At 33.6% G+C, this 22,230-nt stretch overlaps 1 protein-coding gene across 16 annotated transcripts in view; it reads right to left on the reverse strand.

The window, feature by feature from the left end:
* The window catches only part of Rbp6 (RNA-binding protein 6), a 1,062,622-nt gene that overhangs the window by 10,306 nt on the left and 1,030,086 nt on the right, over nt 1-22,230 (reverse strand). For 12 of the 16 annotated variants that reach the window (XM_077443424.1, XM_077443421.1, XM_077443419.1 and 9 more), the window contains 3 exons: nt 17,198-17,282; nt 12,910-12,942; nt 9,018-9,101 (listed from right to left, as the gene is read on the reverse strand). In XM_077443424.1, the coding sequence (XP_077299550.1) occupies nt 9,018-9,101; nt 12,910-12,942; nt 17,198-17,282 (202 nt within the window). Of the gene's footprint in view, nt 1-8,942; nt 9,102-12,909; nt 12,943-17,197; nt 17,283-22,230 lie in introns of all 16 variants that reach the window. The other 4 variants (XM_077443413.1, XM_077443415.1, XM_077443422.1 and 1 more) reach the window with 1 other exon arrangement.

Here is a 22,230-nt window from a genome sequence, read left to right on the forward strand (position 1 = left end):
AAAACGCGTGTCAATGATCTGATTCATAACGATGTATATTTTAATATATTTTAATTTGAATTAAAGCCCAAAGATTTAAATTCCCAGGGGGGCGCAGCGCGGCCGAGGTCGGGCCCCCATGGCCAGCCCTGTGAACATCCTGGGCCCTCGACCCTCAAATTTTTTTAATTGAACAATAAAAAAGCGATTATAAATAAATAAAAGTACACCTTAAAGTATTTTTTGTGTTGCGGGATAATAATATTACGAATAGGTCACCACTGCTTTAAATGTAAATGTAATGAAATATTCATTCATTCGAAAAATTTTTTTTTGTTTTTAATAATGAATGTATATTTTAACAATTCAAGGGACCTATGCATAAAATATATATTTTTTTATAGCAAATTTAAAGTCTTAAAAGTTTGATTGACACGAAGGTGGATGGAGGAGGGACGGCTGCGAGAGGAATGTATACAATTTGATGTTTATTATTTTTAAAAGGGGTTGAAAAATAATAATGTCGCATTATTTTGGCGAAACGAAACCCCCGCGAACGTTGTGCGAAAGTGCATTTCATTTAAATCATTTTTTTATCTCGAAAGAACAAAAATATAACGCCGTTAGGTACTTAACGAGTTAAATGTATAAATAGTAAACAGTCAATGTGCAAAATAAGCGTATTTTTTAAATTAAATTTGTGTGCAAAAGACACGTATTCGATGGCGAATATAAAAAAATATTTAATTCCATACGGGTATTATAATAATTAATTATTATTATTTTTTATTGTTTTAAATTTAATCATATCCGCTCTGGATGTGCTCTCCATCGATTCAATTGATGCCGATTTAATGCGAAAAATCCGATTGAATCGACGTCAAATACAGTCGAACTTTTATTTTTTTTCAATAGTCAACTTATTCGATAATAATAAAAGCTCGATACGATTTGTAAAATATCACAAACATAAAAAATAATATATAATATATATATTAAATAGATTTGGCGGAATAAATATGTTATTATATATATTTAATAATATAAAAAGCGGCAAAATAATGTGTACCCTATTTGCGGGCCATTCCGGTCCAGGTTAAGGACTCGGATGATTAATGGCCAGGTCGTTAACGAAAGTATTGAGAGTTTCTTGAGGAGGTTTTGGGGAAGAAGGGTGGGGGGGGGGGGATCAATGGGAGGAGGAAGTGAAATTAATTTCAGGTAATAAAGATTAGAGGACAATAATATTCGCGCGATTCGTCTAGCTTTCGAAACGTTTTGCGAGATTAAGCTATATTCCGTATTATAAATATAAATACAATATGTTGGAATGTGTGCTGGCGGCCCTTACGTCAAAACACGACACAATATTGTAACCGTTGTGAAGCAATAACACTATGTCATTCGGACCGAGGTGAAGTACACGTACTATACAAGTACCTAAGGGTGGGTACTTTGCGGTAGAGTCGTTATTGGGGAAAATGGCAGAGTCGCCTTAATATCTCCGCGTTGGGGAAGTGAGCGTTGATTTAGATGCATTCGAACTGGAGGGGAATGCGGATTTTATCGTATAAACCATGTTTTTTTTCTACTATAATAGTACTATAGTGATGTAGTGGCTCTTGTTGAATTTGCTCGACAATTGGTGGAACATACGGTGATAAATTTTGTATCATTTGGTGTGTATTCGGTGGTACAAATTGGGAAACGCTTAAAATATTCGATGTGCGAGAAAAAATATACAAAAAGCATAAGTTTAATATAAATTTGACTTAAACATACAATAAGATGATAAAAGTATCAATTTTTATGAGATTATGACTGTCGAATAATATTTTTATTCAATATAAAATGATTTCTTTGGGTGTATCGAAAAATATTCTATTATATATAAGAAATTCCGGAACGTTTTTACCGGCCAGGTATGCAAACACAAATATTAACGTTGTAAATAAAACAGGAATACATTTGCCTTATTCAATACGGTAAGAAGGATTTGATTCGGTTGATTCAAATACAATTGATTATATTTGATGCTTTTGAATATGGTATATCTCAATATAGAAATACGTCTGATTCGTATTATTAAAAAATGTCCCTTTTAAATTTTGCATTACTTTTACATGGATATATTTTAAATAATAACTCTAAGCGACGTAAAAGTCACGTTTTTGAGATACCAGAGTAGCTAGTAAACAATCTTTAATAAATTTGACTCATTGTGCTCGAATATGATAAAGATTTTTGTTGGTTTTCGATTAAAAAAATAATCAATTTTTACAGATTTTGTTTAATTTTTCGGTCTTTTACTCAAAATCTAGTGTAAAAGTGACTATGGAAATCAATAACCAGATGTGTTTTCTATTGATTGAAATACATATACATAATTATCAAGCGAAATCTTGAATGTATTGGATCTATTTTATATTTCACTAAGTTTACAAGAGTTGGTTTCAATCTCAAATTAATTTTATTTTATCTAAACGTACTTATTAGATTGGTAAATGATTTTAAATTACTATACGAAATGTTCTTTTTATTTTAAAATAATCACAATCAATATAAAAAACATCTGGCTAATACACACTTTTAGTACAGAAACACTAAATTTTGTGTAAAAGACTATAAAAGCCAACAATTGTGCATTTTTTTTTAAAAGCTCATATCTCATTAACAAAAAAAAAACCAACACAAATCATTGTCATATTCGAATTTAGTGGGCCAAACTTAAGTAGTAAATATTGATAAGTTCCAATCTGGTTATTTTTTTGTTGCTCAGTGTAATCAGTTGACCTGGTACTTAACACTCTACAGTATTGCATCAAAGTTGTATTGAATGACCGTATATTTATTCTAATTCCAATGATGGTCAATAAAACAATGAATCTTTGTATAGGTATATAAAATCAAACGAAAATTGCAATGGTTTCGTTTGTTTGATAAAATCACATGCTCGCAAGCTTACGCTAAAAGGTTGATATTAGAAGAAGAAAGGATTACTCCGTATGAATAATGAATAATATTAATATACACGCATAATAATGAAAATACAATGAGAGGAGGGAACACGGTTTTCGGCGATTGTCCCGAAGCCGGCATTATCGAATTTGCGAAATTCTAAACAGGAAAGAACGTGGATAGAAACCGACCGACCGACCGACCGGCCGGCCAACCCTGCAAAGGCTGACATTAACAAATGACCCATTATTAATTATCACGGGGTGGTGATAGTATTGCGGCACGGAGAGAGAGAGAGAGAGAGCTGTGTGTGGATTTATGGGAGATTTGTATCACAGAGCTGGACTGCGAAGCGGCAGCCATTATTGATTGATGTTGTTCACGCTCAACACTATTAAAATGTTCAAACTGATGATAATAATACGTATGCATGTGCGTTGAATGGAAATCGAACGAACAAAACGCACGTACAAGTGTACGTAGGTTGAATAAAGCCAATTTGATATTCGAGTGGGAGTTAGAAGTGCGTGCGTATTGTTTATTTATCGCGCAAAGTGGGAGAGGTTTAGATTAGGGGTTCGTGATGTATGGAGGGCCACCGGCTGCTGGATAAATCATGCTTCGCCCAATTGCTTTGTTCGGGGCTGGACTGGAATCCGAGGCCCATTCTCTAGACGAGCTTAGACCGGAAATCACCTTCGACTTCCGACTACGACGCCTGGAAGAAAAGTGGAGGCGTCGCACGACCGATTTATATACCATTTTCCCCAAAATTTGACTCTGCGTATGTATGTATGTATGTACGTGTGTGAGGATTGTTCAATATATAGTGAGAATTCGGGATGAAAAACGCATTTGTATCAGTTGAATGGTAAGGTTTTAGAATGAGAACTTCAGATTTATCTTCAGGAATGTTTGTATGAAAAAATTGGTTATAAAATCTAGTATGATAAAAGGTTTGTAAAATATCGCAGTATAAATATTTAAAATCAAGCGAGAAAGACGAAATCAGTTCGAGCTGTCAGAATGAAGCGTTTAAAATTTGGCCGTAGCACGTACGTATATTCATATATCAGAATTATAATATGAACATTTTAAAATTCATTATATAGCCTTTGAGTGAAGTATAAATATATAAATATCTAACGAGCAATTTTCATTAGATAAGTGTGCAAAAGATAAAGTTATAGGCGTTTAAACAATAAAAATCTGACAAAATGAGTGGGTGGCGGAAGGTAAGCTGTCATGAGCTCCAAAATTTTTGGTTTTTTAAACGTGTTTATTACGATTATTTTTCACCATCCTACTGGCGGAATGATTTAAATTTCTATCGTTGACAAAACTGCGTAAAATCGCAAAGTTTCAAAATGATCGGAAGAATGTAGGAATAGTGTCAGACCAATAAGCGAAGTGAAACATATAAAAGCCTTGTTAAAAATGATGTTTGAATATGTCGCGTCTTTCTAGCAGATTGTCCATTGAGATCCAATCAACCAAAGTAGCGCTGTAAGTAAATAAACAACTTTGGCTTCCATTTTCTATTAGTGTTTTGATTATTAAATTCCACTATTAACAGTAGTGTTGATCGTTTCAACTTATATTGCCAAAAAAGTCTGAAAGAATAACACGTGTAATATATATAAGTTAACAAATTAATCTTGATTTAAATAATGCATTGTATGATTTTTAATCTAAAGCTAAATTTGAAATTCATTTCTTAGAATTACAACCGTTTTTTTTTAACAAAAATACTGACCAATTCACAAATAGAGTATGAAGAAAGCTTCCATCATTCATATATTGAACAAAATTTGGACATTATAATGATATGAGCGATTTCACTAATTGGGTACACGTTGTTCTATTGGTGTTCTAAAATCCGGATGATAATCAATCATTCGATTTTAATTAGTCGTAGTTGATTGATTAGAAATTTTACGGGTGATTTTGGAAATACATAGATTGATACATTATTTGATATATGAGCTGTTATAATTGAATGTGGCTAAAGTCCACATTTTTTCATATCGAGAAATATCTCACAAAACATTAAATATAATGTTTTACATTTAGCCATATTTAAAAATACTGGTGGTCTGTAATACGTTTATTTTGCTTTTCCAAGATTCTGGACATATCGAATTAAAATAAGTGATAGCATTTTGTGAATTGAGTCAAATAGAAATAGTGTTTTTGGAACTGAAAAGTGGACTTCCGCCACTTTCAAACAAAACGGTTCATATGTTGCTTAAGTTATTGAAAAAGTATCAATGTGCTTTGATAGTATATGAAATAGGAATAAAGAGCGTGATATATTCTTTAAACAAATAAATAAAAATTGAATATATACATACATAATTGTAGGGAATTTTTGAAAGGTTATATGTTGATATATGTTAGTATACATATGTACGTATATATGTGCTTGAAAGTTAAGGGATTAAGATTTTGGGATAAAATTTTCACTATTTATTGAGTTCCTCTTGTGTATTCGGTAATATTGTGCCGGATTTCGAAGCGAGAAGAAGCGATATTTATTACTAAATATGTGTGTCTACTTATGCTGCCTTCAGTTTAATTAACGATTACATTTACACGATGAGTTCAAAGTTAACGACTAACACTTACGAGAGATGTTTATGTAATTTTGAGAATATCTACGCGACCATCTTGCAGTTGCTTTTCCTATATCCTAAAATGTTTAACGACTAAGATCCTTAATATCTTTAAGTTCACACGGAACGAAGTTTCTAAGTAAGTAAGTAATAATCTAAATCTGAGTATGAGAAAGTACATTCACCAGTGACAATCGTCTTAATATCTATGTTATTTATTTATTCCTTTAATTTAAAAAATGCAGAGACACTACTCCAATAATATCGACTAAGGACTATCTACGAATTCACTACGACACTTATAGAATTCTCGCTACGGCTGAGAAACGACCTATCGTCACGAACCGTTACACATATTATTTTTTTTGTATTTTTTTTAAAACAATGTACATATGTAGTTTTGAATTGAAAAAAAATCTAAAAATAAAAACGCTCGTACGTTCGTTCAAACCGCGTGAAAAATCGACGCTGCTAATTGGAGTTTTCTCGGTGTAATTTTTCCGGCAGGTGTTGCCGTAGGCCAGTGTTTCTCAAATGATGATCGAACACCCTAATCGCCTTTAATGGCAACACATTAATATCACCCGGAAATATAATACGCATTGAAATATGGCTCTGATCGACGGCAAGCCGTGGACATCTAACACAATTATCCGCTACCGTTAAAAGCCATTTACTTACACATTAAAAATCGAACGATATCAATCATAAGAAGATTTTCATTCGTTTAATTTATTTTTGTAAAAAAGAGAACACGAGAAATAAAAACGTAATATTCGATCCAACAATTCCCCAGAAAGTTCGCCTAGGAAACTATTCTCGGGACGAGGCATTCTGATTTTATATATAAATGTATGTATATCGGTATTAAAAGTTCACGCGATGTGTACATTAGCAAAGGCTTAACAATGGGTAATACATATGCAATTTTTACATCGAATAAAGTGTTATAAAACTTGTGATTTTCGTTGTATTAATAGTGAAAATGCCGACAATACCGACGTCGAACTTCCGAACGTTGAATATTCATCACCGAACGAATCAACAAGAAAAAGCTATATTGTGTGATAAAAGCAGAAATCCATTTACAATAATCATATTATCTCATCGCCCGTTCAGCATAGATATAGTAAATAAATTAAAATAGGCAACGAGATGCTTTAACAATAACAATAAATTCAAAAAACGGCCTATCAATCCAATTATTTAAAATTTGGCTAAATTTGCTTAGAATGCGAAGCGCTTAATTTTTCATCAAAAATATATCGAAGCCGCTATACGGACAAGATTGGATTAAAATTTTTCATCGTTTAGACAATTTAATCAAGCGCTATTTATGTATTTTTCATTATTTAATAATAATATATTTTAAATATCGTTTAAATATACAATTTGATTTGAAACTTAAGAATGATCTTACACAATATGGACGAATATTTTCAAAAAACGGCCTTCAATAATTAATTCATCATTGCACGTTTATAGTGATAATAATAATCATAATGGTAATAATGATTAATAGCAAATTATATGTACACGCAAAATATTGTTATAGTGATATACATACACACAATGCACGTAATAAAAACGTGTATATTAAAATTTGATTATTAATTTTATTGCTTTTTCGTTTAAAAATTGACGGTTTCAGATAGTCGCATTTTTTAATTCATTAATTTATTATTTAATTTTTGAAAAATTCCAAATATAATTGAAACACACATTTTTCCTCCAATTTGTACGTTAAGATTTAATTAACAAACAATAGGACTTTCACTTAGAGAATAATCACTCAAAATTTACGCGAAATGAGTGCTGCTTTAAAGTGTGCGCTTTACCTTTACAGATTTCTCCCGAAAGTTATTGATTTTTTTATATTAAACATTGCAAGAAAATCTTTCAAGAATGTCGTTATTTTAATACGCAAACCCCGTTTTTGTTCATCTGAATTTAGAATATTGTTATAATTTATTTTGATGAGCAAGATTTGTTCTCGTTAAAAGTGCAATAATCTCAAAGCCAAAGGTATTATTTATTTGCGTCAGGTCAAGGGTATGCAAACTGTTTAATTAGGTATAACATAAGGTTACAAGTATTCAATCTTTCAGTTTACACTGTAAACTTTATTTGTCTGCGTATCAGTATACCTTCAATTAACCTTCAATTTCATCTCATTTCTAATAAACAGAAGTAGAAAGTCTGTTTGTATAATTAGTTGGAATTGATTACGTTTCAAAAAGTTTGGAGACCCTTGAGTAAGGTTTGAGTTAGGTTAATAGATTATAGAGGTAGAAAAAATGTATCCAAAGCTCTATACATTATATATGCAATAAAAAAAATCAAATTAGTTTCAATTTACAATCAATTTCACTTAACAATGTCTCAGTTTATATAACTATAAAAACCGCATATAAAACTGGATTTTTACTATACATATAATATCATAAATGCATCATTTTTCCATTGCTTTGTGAAACATGTCTGTAAACAGTCTAATAAGAAATATTATAATGAGATTATTGCACCTTAAGAACAAAATTTTGAATTATTTTACCGATTAAGATCAAATTATACATGTCAGAGTACGGATTTATTTTTGCACTATAAACGATCGAACAGGTCTTAATGTGTATGAATTTTGCTATGAAATAGACTTACATCATGAAATATTATAAATATATAAACAGAACTTCGGAAATCAAACGCTAAGCACGCGAACGTTCATTTAGAAATTAATTCATAATATTTTATGGAGTCTGTAATTTGATTTGAAACACTTTTAAAAGAATTGAATCTTTATCGTATATTTTTTTTTACGCATTAAAGTGTCGATTTTTTTTATTTGCTTAACAAAATTCATACAATGAATTTATCTTGAATTGGAATTGACTTTGCCTTGTAACAAGTACTGAACAGTGTTTTTACTTTACACGAAGGCGTATTTTTTACAATTCGCTTTGTATAGGTTTTAAATGTATGGGCAATAAATTCATATCCATTGAAACTGTAATAGATTGAGATGATCTGTAATGTGGTAAAAACACTGTCGGTTCATTGAAATTGTATAATTGGCCAATCAATCCGAAAGTCTTTGAAATGTTTTAAGATTTTTTGGAGGGGAGTAATTCTGTCCCGTTTTTCAGTGCGAATCGTGCGATGAAGTATGCCGGCACCGTTCCGTACATGTATAAATAGACCTTGAAACGTTGCTAAGCGGTCTTTTGACTCGGATTTAGGCTGTAGTGGTTGTGAGGGTGTATGTGTGTTGTCGCAGCTGAGGTTTCATAGGGTATTAGAGGGGGTGTTTGGGGTGTATTTCGCGTCGGGTCGGTCTGGTGAGGGATGTTCACAGGTGCATGGCATGCATGTTGGCCGCGGCCGCGTACACACCCGTCAGGTGTTCGAGGGGGTGGTACGGCAGCAGCGTGGTCAACGGGTGGTGGTGCAAGCTGCCCAGAGTGTTACCTGTCGGGTATGGCAGGCCGAAACTGGGATAGCCCGAATAGCCCCGGCCGGCGGCGTAAGCGGCGTACGCGGCCGCTGGGAAACCTGTAACACAACAACAATGTCATCAGATCAATTGTACTTGGTCAACTTTATTCAATTATGTATAGGTATATAAATGTGGGAATTGGTGCTATGTCCGTTCGAACTGGATGGCGGCTAGCTGTGGCTGAAACAATTGTGTTAATGGTGCATGTGTAAGAATTGTCATACATACATATAATCAAACGCTTCTATAAGGTATATGCATTGATCATTGATGTATAATACACTAGATCCGCCCTCACGTGCTATACTTGTCTCCCTTTTGGCGCATGCAAAATACATGGCGCATGCACAGTTTCTCTTAGTAGGTAGGTAGGTACCGCTGCGTCGTAGGGAAAAAACCCAACTTCCCCGGTAGTTAAACCCCCCGCACCCCTCAGTTAAAGAAGACAAGATCTCGGACCAAAATAACACGTCAGGGCCCATCTAGTGTATTATACATCAATGGGTATATGTAGTGTTCTTTCTCGAGAATTTCTCGAAAAAAATGCCAAATTGAAAATTCTCATTTCTCGAGAAATTCTATAAAACATTTTTTATTATACAAAAATATTTTTTTCTCGAATATTTTCAAAAAGTTTACAACCGCTGCCGTTTATAAAGCTGCATTTGAAAGAGCGGGATTATACCTAAGGGCCGGGCCGCACCGTGCAACTTTGTCGGCCGCGTAGTTGCGCGACACGAAAAAATGTATGGAAATGTGTGCGACAAACAAGTTGACGGGTGTAGCATGTTCCATCTACCTCAGTGCTACTCAAACTATGGTCCGCGGCCCATTACCGGTCCACGGAGAAAGACGTAATTAAAAAAATAAAAAAAATAGCTTATGTCAGAACTATAGGATTGGATAGCCAAGCTAGCTTATTTTACAGATATTTTTTGCATTTTGAATGACCTTAACTTATCCATGCAAGGAAGAATGTCATCTTGTTTCACAATGGCAGACAATACAGATGGGTTGAAACGAAAATTAAAAACATGGAAGATTCGTGTTACAAAAGATTGCTATGACATGTTTCACAATTTGGCTGATATTATTTACGAAGGAGGGGAGGAGATTAATATGACGTCTTTGCGCGATATAATCAGTTGTCATTTGACAAATTTATCAGAGCGATTCGATTTCTATTTTCCACCAGATGACGATCCACGAAAGGGAAAAGGATGGATACGAAATCCATTTTTGCCATGGAATTAGCATATATCACCTAATTGATCTGACTGCAAATCAAGTATTAAAAAAAATGTTTTCAACCATATATGTACATATATAGCCTTTTTATTTTAAAATATGATGCTAGTCCGTGAGAATTACTGAAAAATATATACTGGTTCGCCAGCTGAAAAAGTTTGAGTAGCACTGATCTACCTGCATGCATTGGTCTGGTCGCCCTCAACCAAGTCGCTCACAATTCGCACGGTGCGGCCCGGCCCTAATGTGTATACTTCTTAGAAGGTTTTAAGTAAGAGGTCTGGGAATTATGAAAAATTGTTTATAAATTTCTGACTTTCGAACGTTACATATGTTCTTTTCTTATCATATTTTGACTACTTTCTGAATTGATCTTTATCTCATTTTGAGTCTGGACATTGCAAACGCGTCATTCCCTCAATTATCCTCTGCATGGATTTACCGTAATTTTTTACCTGACTTTTTTTCTATTACTATTTATTTATAATACCCTAATGGCCTATTTGATTTGGATATTATATACACCTCTCCGTTAAGAATAAATAAGGCGTGGGAATCGGCAGAATGCAATACAAAAATTACATTCCAATAATGCGAAAACATATGTATATTTGTATTCTTGAATCCAATAATGTCGAATAAACGATACTTTACTGCGCTATATAATTTTTTTCATTTATCAAAATTTCTTGAGAATTCTCGAGAAATTTAAGAAGTTAAATTGAGAATTCTTATTTTTCGAGAAATGAAAATCATCGAGAAATCAGAATTTTTTTTTTCACACGATTAGCACTAGGTATGCTCCGCAAAAGTTAACATATATCAATCAGTATAAATGTAACACTGCGTGATTACATGATTTTGATATTTTCCAGGTGCTAGCGATGATGGTGCGGGATGTGCTGTAATGTTAACACTGGTATGTAATTGTTGAAACAAAAATACCTACAGTTGATTATATGTATGTACTTATTGAGGTGGGATTTAAATTTGTCATAGTGAGATTGTAATGCGCTAGATTAAATGTGTATAATATTTGGGTAAATTATAACTATGGTAAAATACTATTTAGGATAAATAATGTATAATTTCTGTACTAGCCAAAATATAATACATTCATAGTATTGTACATATGTATGTATTATATATTATACTGATGCGCTGATGCAATATGCATCAGTGCGCGTGTTGATATTTCATTAGAATTTGTGGCATGCAGCGATAACATTTACGTATTAATTTCCACACTAAACATCAAAAATTGATAGCCTGCATATACATATGTACATATGCATTATATGTTTAGAACTAAAATACAATGTTGTATGTATATTTTCTCAATATTGAATAACATCGGCAATCAATACTTAACGTTTAGTGTAGTGGTTGTAGCATATTGTTGCAGTATATTAACTGAATAGTCCCAGTTCATGAATCATGTCCGTTAATTCGCTCGAAAGTGCACGGTATATAGTTTACGATGAATGATAATCTTAAGGCGAAACTCCCACAAGGAAGTTCGCGGCCGTTGGGGTTTTGGCTTAATTAAGAGGCTGCACCTCTAAAACCTGCCAGATCCAACGGCTCCAGTAAATTCCAGAAATTCTGCTCAACAGACTGGATGCGAGGGTATTTAACACTTTAATTACGGCGACAACATCCCCGGGTAACCGATGGCGGACCCCCAGCCCCGTAATCTTATTTGGGGATAATGGAAGAGGCGAGCCAGAGTGCGGATGTGCAGTTGCATTATTCACGGACGAGCTGCACTAACGCATCGCACTAAACTGCACTGAATCCTCCCCCTATCTGCTTCCACAGGTGGGGAAAAGGCTTAGATGGGATTATTTCAGCGGTTGATGATAAACGAGTGCATTGTGAGAGTGTCGGAGATTTGCGTTGTACTTTATTAAATTTGTGTTGATTCAACAAGATTACAATTTAAGGATATGAATCATATGAACTGTGACTATCCAGCTTATATATTTAATCGCTATCTTGATATAGTGCTCAAAATTATATCAAATACGGCCATGTCAACTTGTTTAAATCGCGAAATTACTACATACATACATGCATCAATTTCTTAAATATGATGACAACATTACAATATATTGAATGTATGTGTATTGAAAGCTGACAATTGCACGTAAACAGCAGTACGAAAAATACTCTTTAGTACATTATATATGCACTCATTAATATCTTCCGTAATATGTAAGCCGACTCAATCTATTCCTATTATACAGCAGTACATGTCACCGAAATGTATCAAGTAGAATCGATTGTCTTTATTCACGTATGATGTGACGTTATAGTGGCAAGTGCACCCGTATTAACAGAAAACTTTGCCATTTTATTTAAAAATATTGACAGTATTGACTTGACGCAAGCAATTTTGTTCCGTATTGTTACGCTTTGTATGTATATATATGTCAATTTTGCCTTGATCTCGTCGAAAACAAATATGAACGTGCGCTACTGTATAGTATGAATAGAAGTAGTATTTTCTTGGGCTTTTGACGCGCATTTCTAAATAGTATAAACAAGTTGACATTCACATGTGTAAATACATATAAAATAGTAAATAATTTAATAAATAAAATCGAGACTTACCGTCTGGAAGAGCCCCCAATGACCACATGAAATCTAGAAAATACAAAAACAAAAACGATTTAGTTTCCATTTTACGTTAGATGTGAAAAGAGTTCAGATCGTTTCGAGGAAAAAAATATTCACGGAAATTTATCCCACAATCATTGATAATTAATCATACGGAATAAGTCTAAAAATAATAATATTTCGTTATACTATGTAAATGTTTCTACGTTTTAAAAAAATAGCTACGTTTGTTATAAATTTCATAATACGATAACGAATAAGTAAAGCGGAAGCTAAGCGAACACCACACAATTCATTCATACATTTATGTATAATTTTTGTGCAAATATTAATTTTAATCTTATGTTTAAACATTAAAGACATCATTTTGATTGATCTAATCTATTGAAAAATTGATTAAACACTATGTATAATATATATGTTTTAAATCGTAAATCTATAGACATCTACTGAAGAACATGTTGTACGAGAAACGACGTCTGTAAATAGCCACTCGAGAAAAAATTATTGAATTGTATAATATTAAGCGATATATTTGATCATAGGCGATAGTATTAATGATATATTTTTCTTAAATCTATTATAAAATATCTAGAAAAAAATAGATTAAGACTATCAATGCGGACACTTGGTTGTGTGTGTGTGTTAGCATGCAAAACTAAAATATATGAACATGCAAGAAAAATAAATAATAAATGTGGGTATAATTTTGATTGCGAATGATAAGCTTGGTTTTTAAATTTAAATTCGAATGGGGGTTGAATTGAGTATAAAAATGTCGTATGAAAGTTGCATGCATTGTTTCGAGACATTGTAGACGAAAGTGTCCGCATCGTTTGAGGTGTTTCACATATCTATCACATTTTTCTCAGAATTTTCATGAAAACTCATTTTGTTTCAACAATGTGATACAATCATGTGAAAGCGATTAAGATTATTCGATAAAAAATACACAACATCTAACAATTTATAGTATGAATATTATGTAAAACATATAAAACACGTGAACATAGCGAGTTGACAATCGTATTCGTGATTTTTCTTTCGTTGATAAACTAAATTACATTCTGCAAATGTTACACGATAAGAGGTACAACTCGTTATTTTCACGTATACAATATAAAATTTGTAGACTCTTTATCTAGATATATAATATAATAAGTATATAATCAAATCGTACTAAGTGTACTAAAAAATGACTAAACTTTGCCTAGGGCTTATGTCTTTAATATTATATCTGTGATTTGATTCACAACGTTTAATAAACTAAAGATTATTTAAATTAACACCCATGTATATAATAATAATATAAATAAATAGATATGTCAATTACATGATACCTATTTTTAAAGATACAATCATGTTGGAAATGCTCTATACCTTCTTCGACCCAAAAGCTGGAGATTCACCTAAAACTATGTAAATATTCTAGTAAAAGGCAAATTATGTTGTTGAAAAATAGTACATATTTTCTGTTGATTCGATTCTAAAACAAACTTTTATTGTAAGATGTCGATAACATGTATGTACTCAAATTAGAAAACTAAACTATTTTCGGCTATTTATTATAATTACCTATTATTTAAGATATATCACACAAATACAAAATGGAATAAAGATATGTTAAAAATTGATAAAACCTCTAATGTTAATTGTAATGCGTTAATTGGAATTTACACACGTTCAAATGTAGGTACAACATCAATTTAATATGATAAGGATATTATATGTGATATATTATATGTTTTTTTAGCATATTAAATTACTCTAAAATTAAGTCTTATTTATATATAAATGTATCATTATGTTGAAGTAAGTTAACATAATTAAAAGTAAAAAAATTAAATCAAATCTAATTAATAAATTTACATATAATATGACTAGTGGTAATATTTGAAAATAGTTGATTCATATGTATAAGTATATAATTATTTAAAAAATGTACATTTGTGTCGTTCAAGTTGTACAAAAATATATGTATGTTGCAGTAATAAAGTTTACTATGAAAAATCTTTTAAAAAATGTTACTATATGTATGTATATAACTAAATGTTCTGAAAAAGCTACCTACTTAATAAATCTGTATTTTTTTCTATCTAAAAAAACCTCTAAGTATTTTTCAAACAGCCTGATTTCAGTACGATTTTTTCTATAAAACGCACTACTTTAAAATATAATTTTTTTAACCGAGCTACATAAAATTTGAACGCGCTCAACTTTTATATATGTACTTTTGAACTACCAGTCAAGATTTTCAGCTCTTTTTATTTCGAAAATTAGATTACGAACGTATACGGAAAACAAAATTAATTCACATGGATTACAATACCGTTAAGAAAAACAATCGAAAGAAAAAATGGGATTCGTTATAAGAAAAGAGCACAACAATGAGATATTTCTAAACATTATATTTATTCTCCATTTTCTTCCATATTTGAGAGAAAGTGATAAATTCACCTCAACGTCTTAGATTGCTACATTTGATAGCGAGATAGCAATTTGTTTAATGAAAGACCGTATCGCTAAAAGGGGCCCCCGAAAAAAAGGGAAAACAAAAATGACGTAAATTGAAGCGGATGGAAAAAACGCTTTCCTTGCAACCTTCTCAACGAATTTATGGACAAATAAATATTTTTGTTTTAACAAAATACAACGGACGCAACGAAAAAGTTTATGAAAGGTATTTCGCGGCCTTTCGGGAATTTATTGCGATCTGATAAAATTCCATTACGTAAGTATACAATTTTTTTCACCAAAGCAGAAAAATAGTTTTAAAGATTAATTCGCGATTATGCGTATGTTTTTTTCACTCACTGCCCCTCGAATATTTTCATTTTGCAAAGTACAAAGATATACGACAGTGTAGGTAGCGACTGCCCCTGATAAATGTGTTTCGATCGAATCGACCATGAAATTTGGAAATTAATGTGTTTCGTTTACAATACAAATAATGTGTAGCTATAATATTATGTTGTATTATATAAATGTAATATATATTGATCGTGATAACTCAATACTCCATTGTGTTTGCAATAGATAGTGTAATTATAACAATATGTAATCGAATAATACGATCATATATTCCTATGCGTGTACATTATTATGTGTGTACAATAGTCGATTCGAAACCACTCTATCTGAATAAAATAGAAATTTTGAGTCCAGACAAAATTTGATGTCAATGAAAAGCATATCTGATTTTGCATTAAAAATAAACCTCATATTATAAAAACTATCTATGTAATTAGATTTGATTCTTTTATTGGTTTGGAATAGCTTAAATTTTGTATGAAATTCTGAAACTGGATGGAATTCAGATTTGCCCAATTTATTTGTAGTACTTTTAGCTGCATTTTGCCCCACTCATGTTGAACGAAGACCGTTTTTACACACATATAATTCAATCAAAATTTTTAATTCTTATAAATAACGAATATTCCAGACATTAATAATGATCATTAGACGATATATGTATGTATGTATGTAGGGCAGAAGTCAATAAAATCTTGCCCAAAAGAGCCAAATATGATTATGAAAATTATTTAGATTTTTTTGACAGTCATGGATATATTTTACGGCTGATTTAAATTAATTAATTAATTAATTCTCGGAAAAGTTTTAAATAAACTATCACGAGATTCACGAGTTGCAATGTGACAAACTCTGGTATAGGCAAATGGTCAAGCTGTTATTTTTCTTACAGTTTTTTCACGTCAAATTCAACTTTTTGCATACATAATTACATTTCAAAAAGGTTGAATTTTATTTGCAAAATGTTGAATTTGAAGTGAAAATACTATATCATCAAAGTTGACCTAACTGTGAAGGTCTGGAATATTATTTAGGATTTTTTCCTCTTCGATTGTGTGTAAAATCGGTCTTGTTAATCGGATGTTGAATGATTAGAGATAGGATCGTGAGACGGCGATGCAATAGGGACAGTTGGGCGTGGCCGAGTTTTATAGGTGGTGATGGGGCAGGAGTAGCGTGGGTCAGAGGGTGAGAGGGGTGAGAGGGGCGAGAGTGGGCTGCATAGTGGGTGGCAGAGAAGCGATGGGCGGCAGCGTGGGCAGCATAGGTAGCTGAGCGAGGGGCGCGAGGAGCGAAGTGTGAGCGTGGGTGTGCGCGTGGTGATGGTGCGCGTGCGCGTGCGCGTGCGCATGCGCGTGCAGATGCGCGTGCGCCAGCAGATCCGCTAGGCGCACGTGTCTGCGGTGCGCATCTAGGGCGAGATGTGGGGGCGGGTAGGGCGCGTAGCGGGCGGCTGCGGGCGCGCACTCACCGTAAGCACCGCGACCGGCCGCCCTCGTCTTCGCCAGGTTCGCAGGCAGCATCACCTCCTTCGGCTGCGCTTTCTTGCACTCCACCTAAAACCAAAAAAAATCACAATTAATAAAAACATAAAAAATGGCGACCGTAAATGCTTGCGGATACGTTCGTAGTGGAGCGACGCGACGCGACAAAACCACCCTATCATATCGAACTGTATACAACACTATACAGCGACTTTGAGCAGTATCGCCGTACTAGTACAGTTCCATTGATTAATTTATCGACTCATTATTTATTTATTTATTTATTTAATAGTTTTGGACCATTGTGGCATTACAGGAAGAACCTAATGCGCCACAATGGCCTACATTTGAAAAATATATAAAAACATGATATAAAAACAAGTAAACTGTAAATAAAGGAAAAAAGCAAAAGCAGAAAACATGGTAAAATAAAATAATAAAAAAAGTAACAAAAGGAAAATAATACATCATTCAGAGAGAAAAAAAATAACAAAAGTGTAAAAATTAAAAATAAAATCCATAAATCCCATTCTTTGTTTACACTGAACAAAATTAAAATAGTATATAAAAATATACAAAGGAGAAAGAAAAAGTAAAATAAAATAAAACAAAATATAAATAAAAATAAAATCACAGCGAGGCCCAAATGGAAGAGAGTAGATTAAGATTCCACTCATTCATCACATTCAAATTAAGAAAGTAATGATGAGCGCAGGTTACCAGATAAATATTTTAAAATAATATCCGATAATCTACGCTCCCCAAGGTGGAAAATATCACATTCAGGGACAGCAGCAACGATTTCATTGAGAAGTCGAATAGCTCTTGGAATAGGAGCCATTCGAAAAAGAACTGTGCGAGCAGCAGGTACAACCATCAAATGATGATGTCTACCACGCACATAATTATTAGGGACATAAAGTCCCAACTGTTCCAGCAACAACGGGCATGACGTATTACCACGCAATAGCTGGAGATTATATATGTAGACATGAGAGAAACACTACATTTGTCAACCATTCGTTTGGATTAGCAGTACAATTGAGACAAGGTGTTGAGTAATTTTAAACGAGTTGATTTAAAACCGGTTTCGGTTTTAGAAACTACATACATATAGACGGGTACATACAATACTCATTCTTAACCGTTGATGTATAATACACTAGATCCGCCCTCACGTCTTATACTGGTCTCCTTTTTGGCGCATGCAAAATACATGGCACATGCACAGTTTCTCTCAGTAGGTAGGTAGGTACTGCTGCGTCGTAGGGAAAAAAGCATTTTTTTCCCAACTTCCCCGCTAGTTTAACCCCCCGCACCCCTCAGTTAGTGAAGACAAGATCTCCGACCAAAATCACACGTCAGGGCCCATCTATGTGTATTATACATCAATGTACTTAACTGTTAAATGGAAAACGACTGAAGTATTTCTCCACACATGTGTACATTTGGATTGTTTCACACAAAACACTATAGAAGTAAAACTTTCATACGAAAAATCTACATATAACGTACACACCAGGTGAGAGAATATAAGGTTTGTAATGTATGAAGTATATTATTGTCAAGGAGCGAAAGTGAAGTGTGAGGATGAGGTGTCTTTTCCGTCGTTCTACTTTAGTTTCGTGCAATGTTTCAGCTTTGCAACGTTTCGTGACGCTGATGTTACCATCAAAGAAATTCACAATACCGTTCGTAAAAAGTTTTACTCTCAAAATCCAATTGAAAAGTTGAATTATAGGAATAATGGTAATTGTGAAACACAAAAAAAGCACCGATTTTCGTTAGTAAATCATATGACCAGACTTAGGCGGCTAGGATGCTTTAAGCCACAAAAATGGTTCACTATTGTCCTAAACAGCAAGAGAGCAAGAAAAAGGTTGACACTATTAATTGACAATATTGGACCATTTTTTGTGGGTAAAAGCATCCTGTCCTCCTATGTCTGGTTATGACTGAGGCGGGTGGTAATTAGGGCAATGACTATTCACCATACACGTTCCAACTGTGCCAAAAACGAGAGAGCAAAAACAAATGTAACAATACGAAGTTAACAGTAGCCATAGTTTGCGAAAAGGGTATTGCCCTAATCACCATCCAATTATGACTAGACTTAGGCTAGGAATTGGGGTACTATTGTTAATTTCTTAAAAACGAAAAATTAAGCAAATATTTTGCTCTCTTGACTTTAATACTGATAAAACGGTCTATTATTATTAACAATTGCCTCGATCCCAGGCCTAAGTCTAGTTATGATAATGAGTTTACAAAATAACCTTTCTAAAATACATTTTTTACATAACAAGAGATTTAAGTCATCAAGTATATGAATATGACAATTCTGAGGACTCACTTTTGTATTTTTGAAGTAAAATTTGTAAGAAATAAGCTTTTTCATTAGAAAAATGAATACGTGTTCTTTAATTTTAGGTGTAAACGTGTCAATTCTTTTTTGATTATTTTACTAAAATTTGATAAGCATGAATTTATCATAAGGATAATGGTTTTATAGAGACTATGCATAATTAGCGATAGTTTCCACAGAAGAAGTTGCTTAGATAAACCCCCAACCGTTGATATTTTCCGTCGATTTATGCCGCCATCAATCTCGTCAGTTTGCAGAGTGTGAAATTAGATAAATCGTGCGATCCGCTCTGGAGCTTAAGTTTCTTATCATTAACACGTTTCATTAAATATAAGACGGGGGCGATAAATTAGTTCGGCATCACGAGAAGAGGTGAGACTTCAGAGCAGGCATACTATGTATGTATATCCAACCAAGAAACAGAATTGGTATTTAGGATATTGTATTTTAGTACATGGAAAAATGTATGAAGAAAATAAAGGAAAAATTCATGCATGTGTGTGCGTGTGTGTACGTTCGACGTATGAAGGCACTTCTTTTCAGACAGTGGAGAGCTTTCGACTGGCGGTTCTCAACTTTTCAAAGGTAGAGCGGGGTGTGAACAAATACTGAAAATGTATTTTTTCCATCCTGAGCGGAAAAGCGGAAACGTGGAAGACGAAGGCGAGGCTCTTGTTTTCCGCCGGCGGGCGTCGCGAGCTTTTCAGCTGAAACTATGAGGGAAAGCCACGGGTGGGAGGGGGAGGAGGATGAGAGGGACGCTATCAAAGCTCGGAGGAGGCGCACATACAGCCTCCAATTTGTCAATGCCCGGGCCTAAAAGCTCGACAAATGAAAGCGGCCTAAATTGAAACGCTTTAAGCGCCTAAGTTCATAAAAGAGCGAAGCTCTGCGTCGCGACGAGCTTTTCAATTCCTCTTCGATGCTTCGAAAGCTCGCAAAATTCGTCGCGAAACCGACTCATTGTCGGCTACACGTCTTAATAATATATTCCAATCAAACGAACGGAAGCTGCTGTAGAGTGCAGCGGAAACTCGAGGAAATTCCCCGTTACCTTGAACACCCTGTACTGAAGCCAAATTCTAACGACATTTTACACGGTATGCTTTTATCAACATGGATATATTGTAGAAGTATAGAAAGGCCGTCACACAACTGGATGATCATATCAAATAGGTTTGTATTGTGTACATAATCCATGAGTTTATCAGTATTTGCAACTGAAAAATCAATCATGATTGAGGATCGTAGACGATTCTTATCAAATTCTCTAGTACATTTATACGTATAGCTATTACTAGTAAAATTTGTCATATTAATTTAGTTATTCTATATGGTGATATGTACATAGATATTGGAATGATATATAATATTAATATTATTATGAATGTGGTTTTATGTATAATAGATAGGGAATTTAAGCTTTTAAGTGGAAAGCTCCAAGTCTATTTGAATTTGATAGTTTAAGTACACCAAAGGTTATCTTTGACGAGTGAGGTCGCTTCGATCTATTAGCATAATATTATTGCTGTTGTTTGCCGTGGTAGAATTTATCGCTTAAGATTTAATTCAATATTCAGGGAAACAATTGCGAATTAGTTAAATTTATGCATAAACTGTGAGTAGAAACAGATGAAAAGTTCCAATATCTCGACGGAGCGATAAAGGATTACTTGTAAAATGACGAAAGGAGCGGATAAAGGACCCTTATTGATTATTGGGCGGGCGACTTCGACGTTTTTGCTTTTGACAATGCGAAGAAACAAAACGGTCCAGACGATTTATCTTCCTTTTGAAGGCGAAGGAAAGAAGTTGGGCCGCGTTAGATGATTGACGTCTCGCAATGGATATCATTTATCAACGGAATGTTCACTACTTTTCGAAGAAATTCGTTACTGTAAAATATGGCTAAAATATTGCCTCGAACTTAATTGAATATAATTCATTTCGAATAATTTGTTTGACCGGCTGAAGCGCCAGCTGAACGCTCCACTTTTAGAAAATTATAATAATATTTACTTAAGTCTTCAAACTTTAAAAGTTGCCACTCAAGAATATATACATACATAAATATGGATGAAGTTTGCCATTTTTCTTGCAAAAACTATTAATTGAAAACATACAGATGAGACTCAATGAAATTTTAAGTGTAAATAAAAGATGTTTAATCACGTATATATCACGTCTTCACATTTTTACTGGGATTTCTAATGATATCATTTTAAAAAAACCAACTGCTTTATGTATGCACAATGCTAGCCAAATATAGAAGTGAAGTTTTCTGAATCAATATACATATATACAATGTGACACTTTGAAATGAAATTAGAAAGGTATTAAATTGAAGGGAAAATAATATGAGTAAAATCAGTGGACATTTTCAGCATACTAGACCGCTTTATTCAGATGCGTATCCGATTGAGTAACGGCCTCGTATAAATTTTCCGAAAAATGCGAGAGCTCCGCTTTTTCCTCGGCGTTTTTTTTAAAGCCCCATACATCACCGAGAGAACTCGAAATTAGCGGCCAATCAACGGAGAGAGATTTCGCTCTCTCTAGTTTCATTCGAGTAAGTCTAGGTGACTTATGGAAGCTGGGCCTCGGAAAAGCGAACGGAACGGAATGCAACGCACGTACGTACGGTTTTCTTTCGCG

Source organism: Arctopsyche grandis, chromosome 12 (assembly GCF_051622035.1).
Source record: "Arctopsyche grandis isolate Sample6627 chromosome 12, ASM5162203v2, whole genome shotgun sequence".
Taxonomy (NCBI): Eukaryota; Metazoa; Arthropoda; class Insecta; order Trichoptera; family Hydropsychidae; genus Arctopsyche; species Arctopsyche grandis.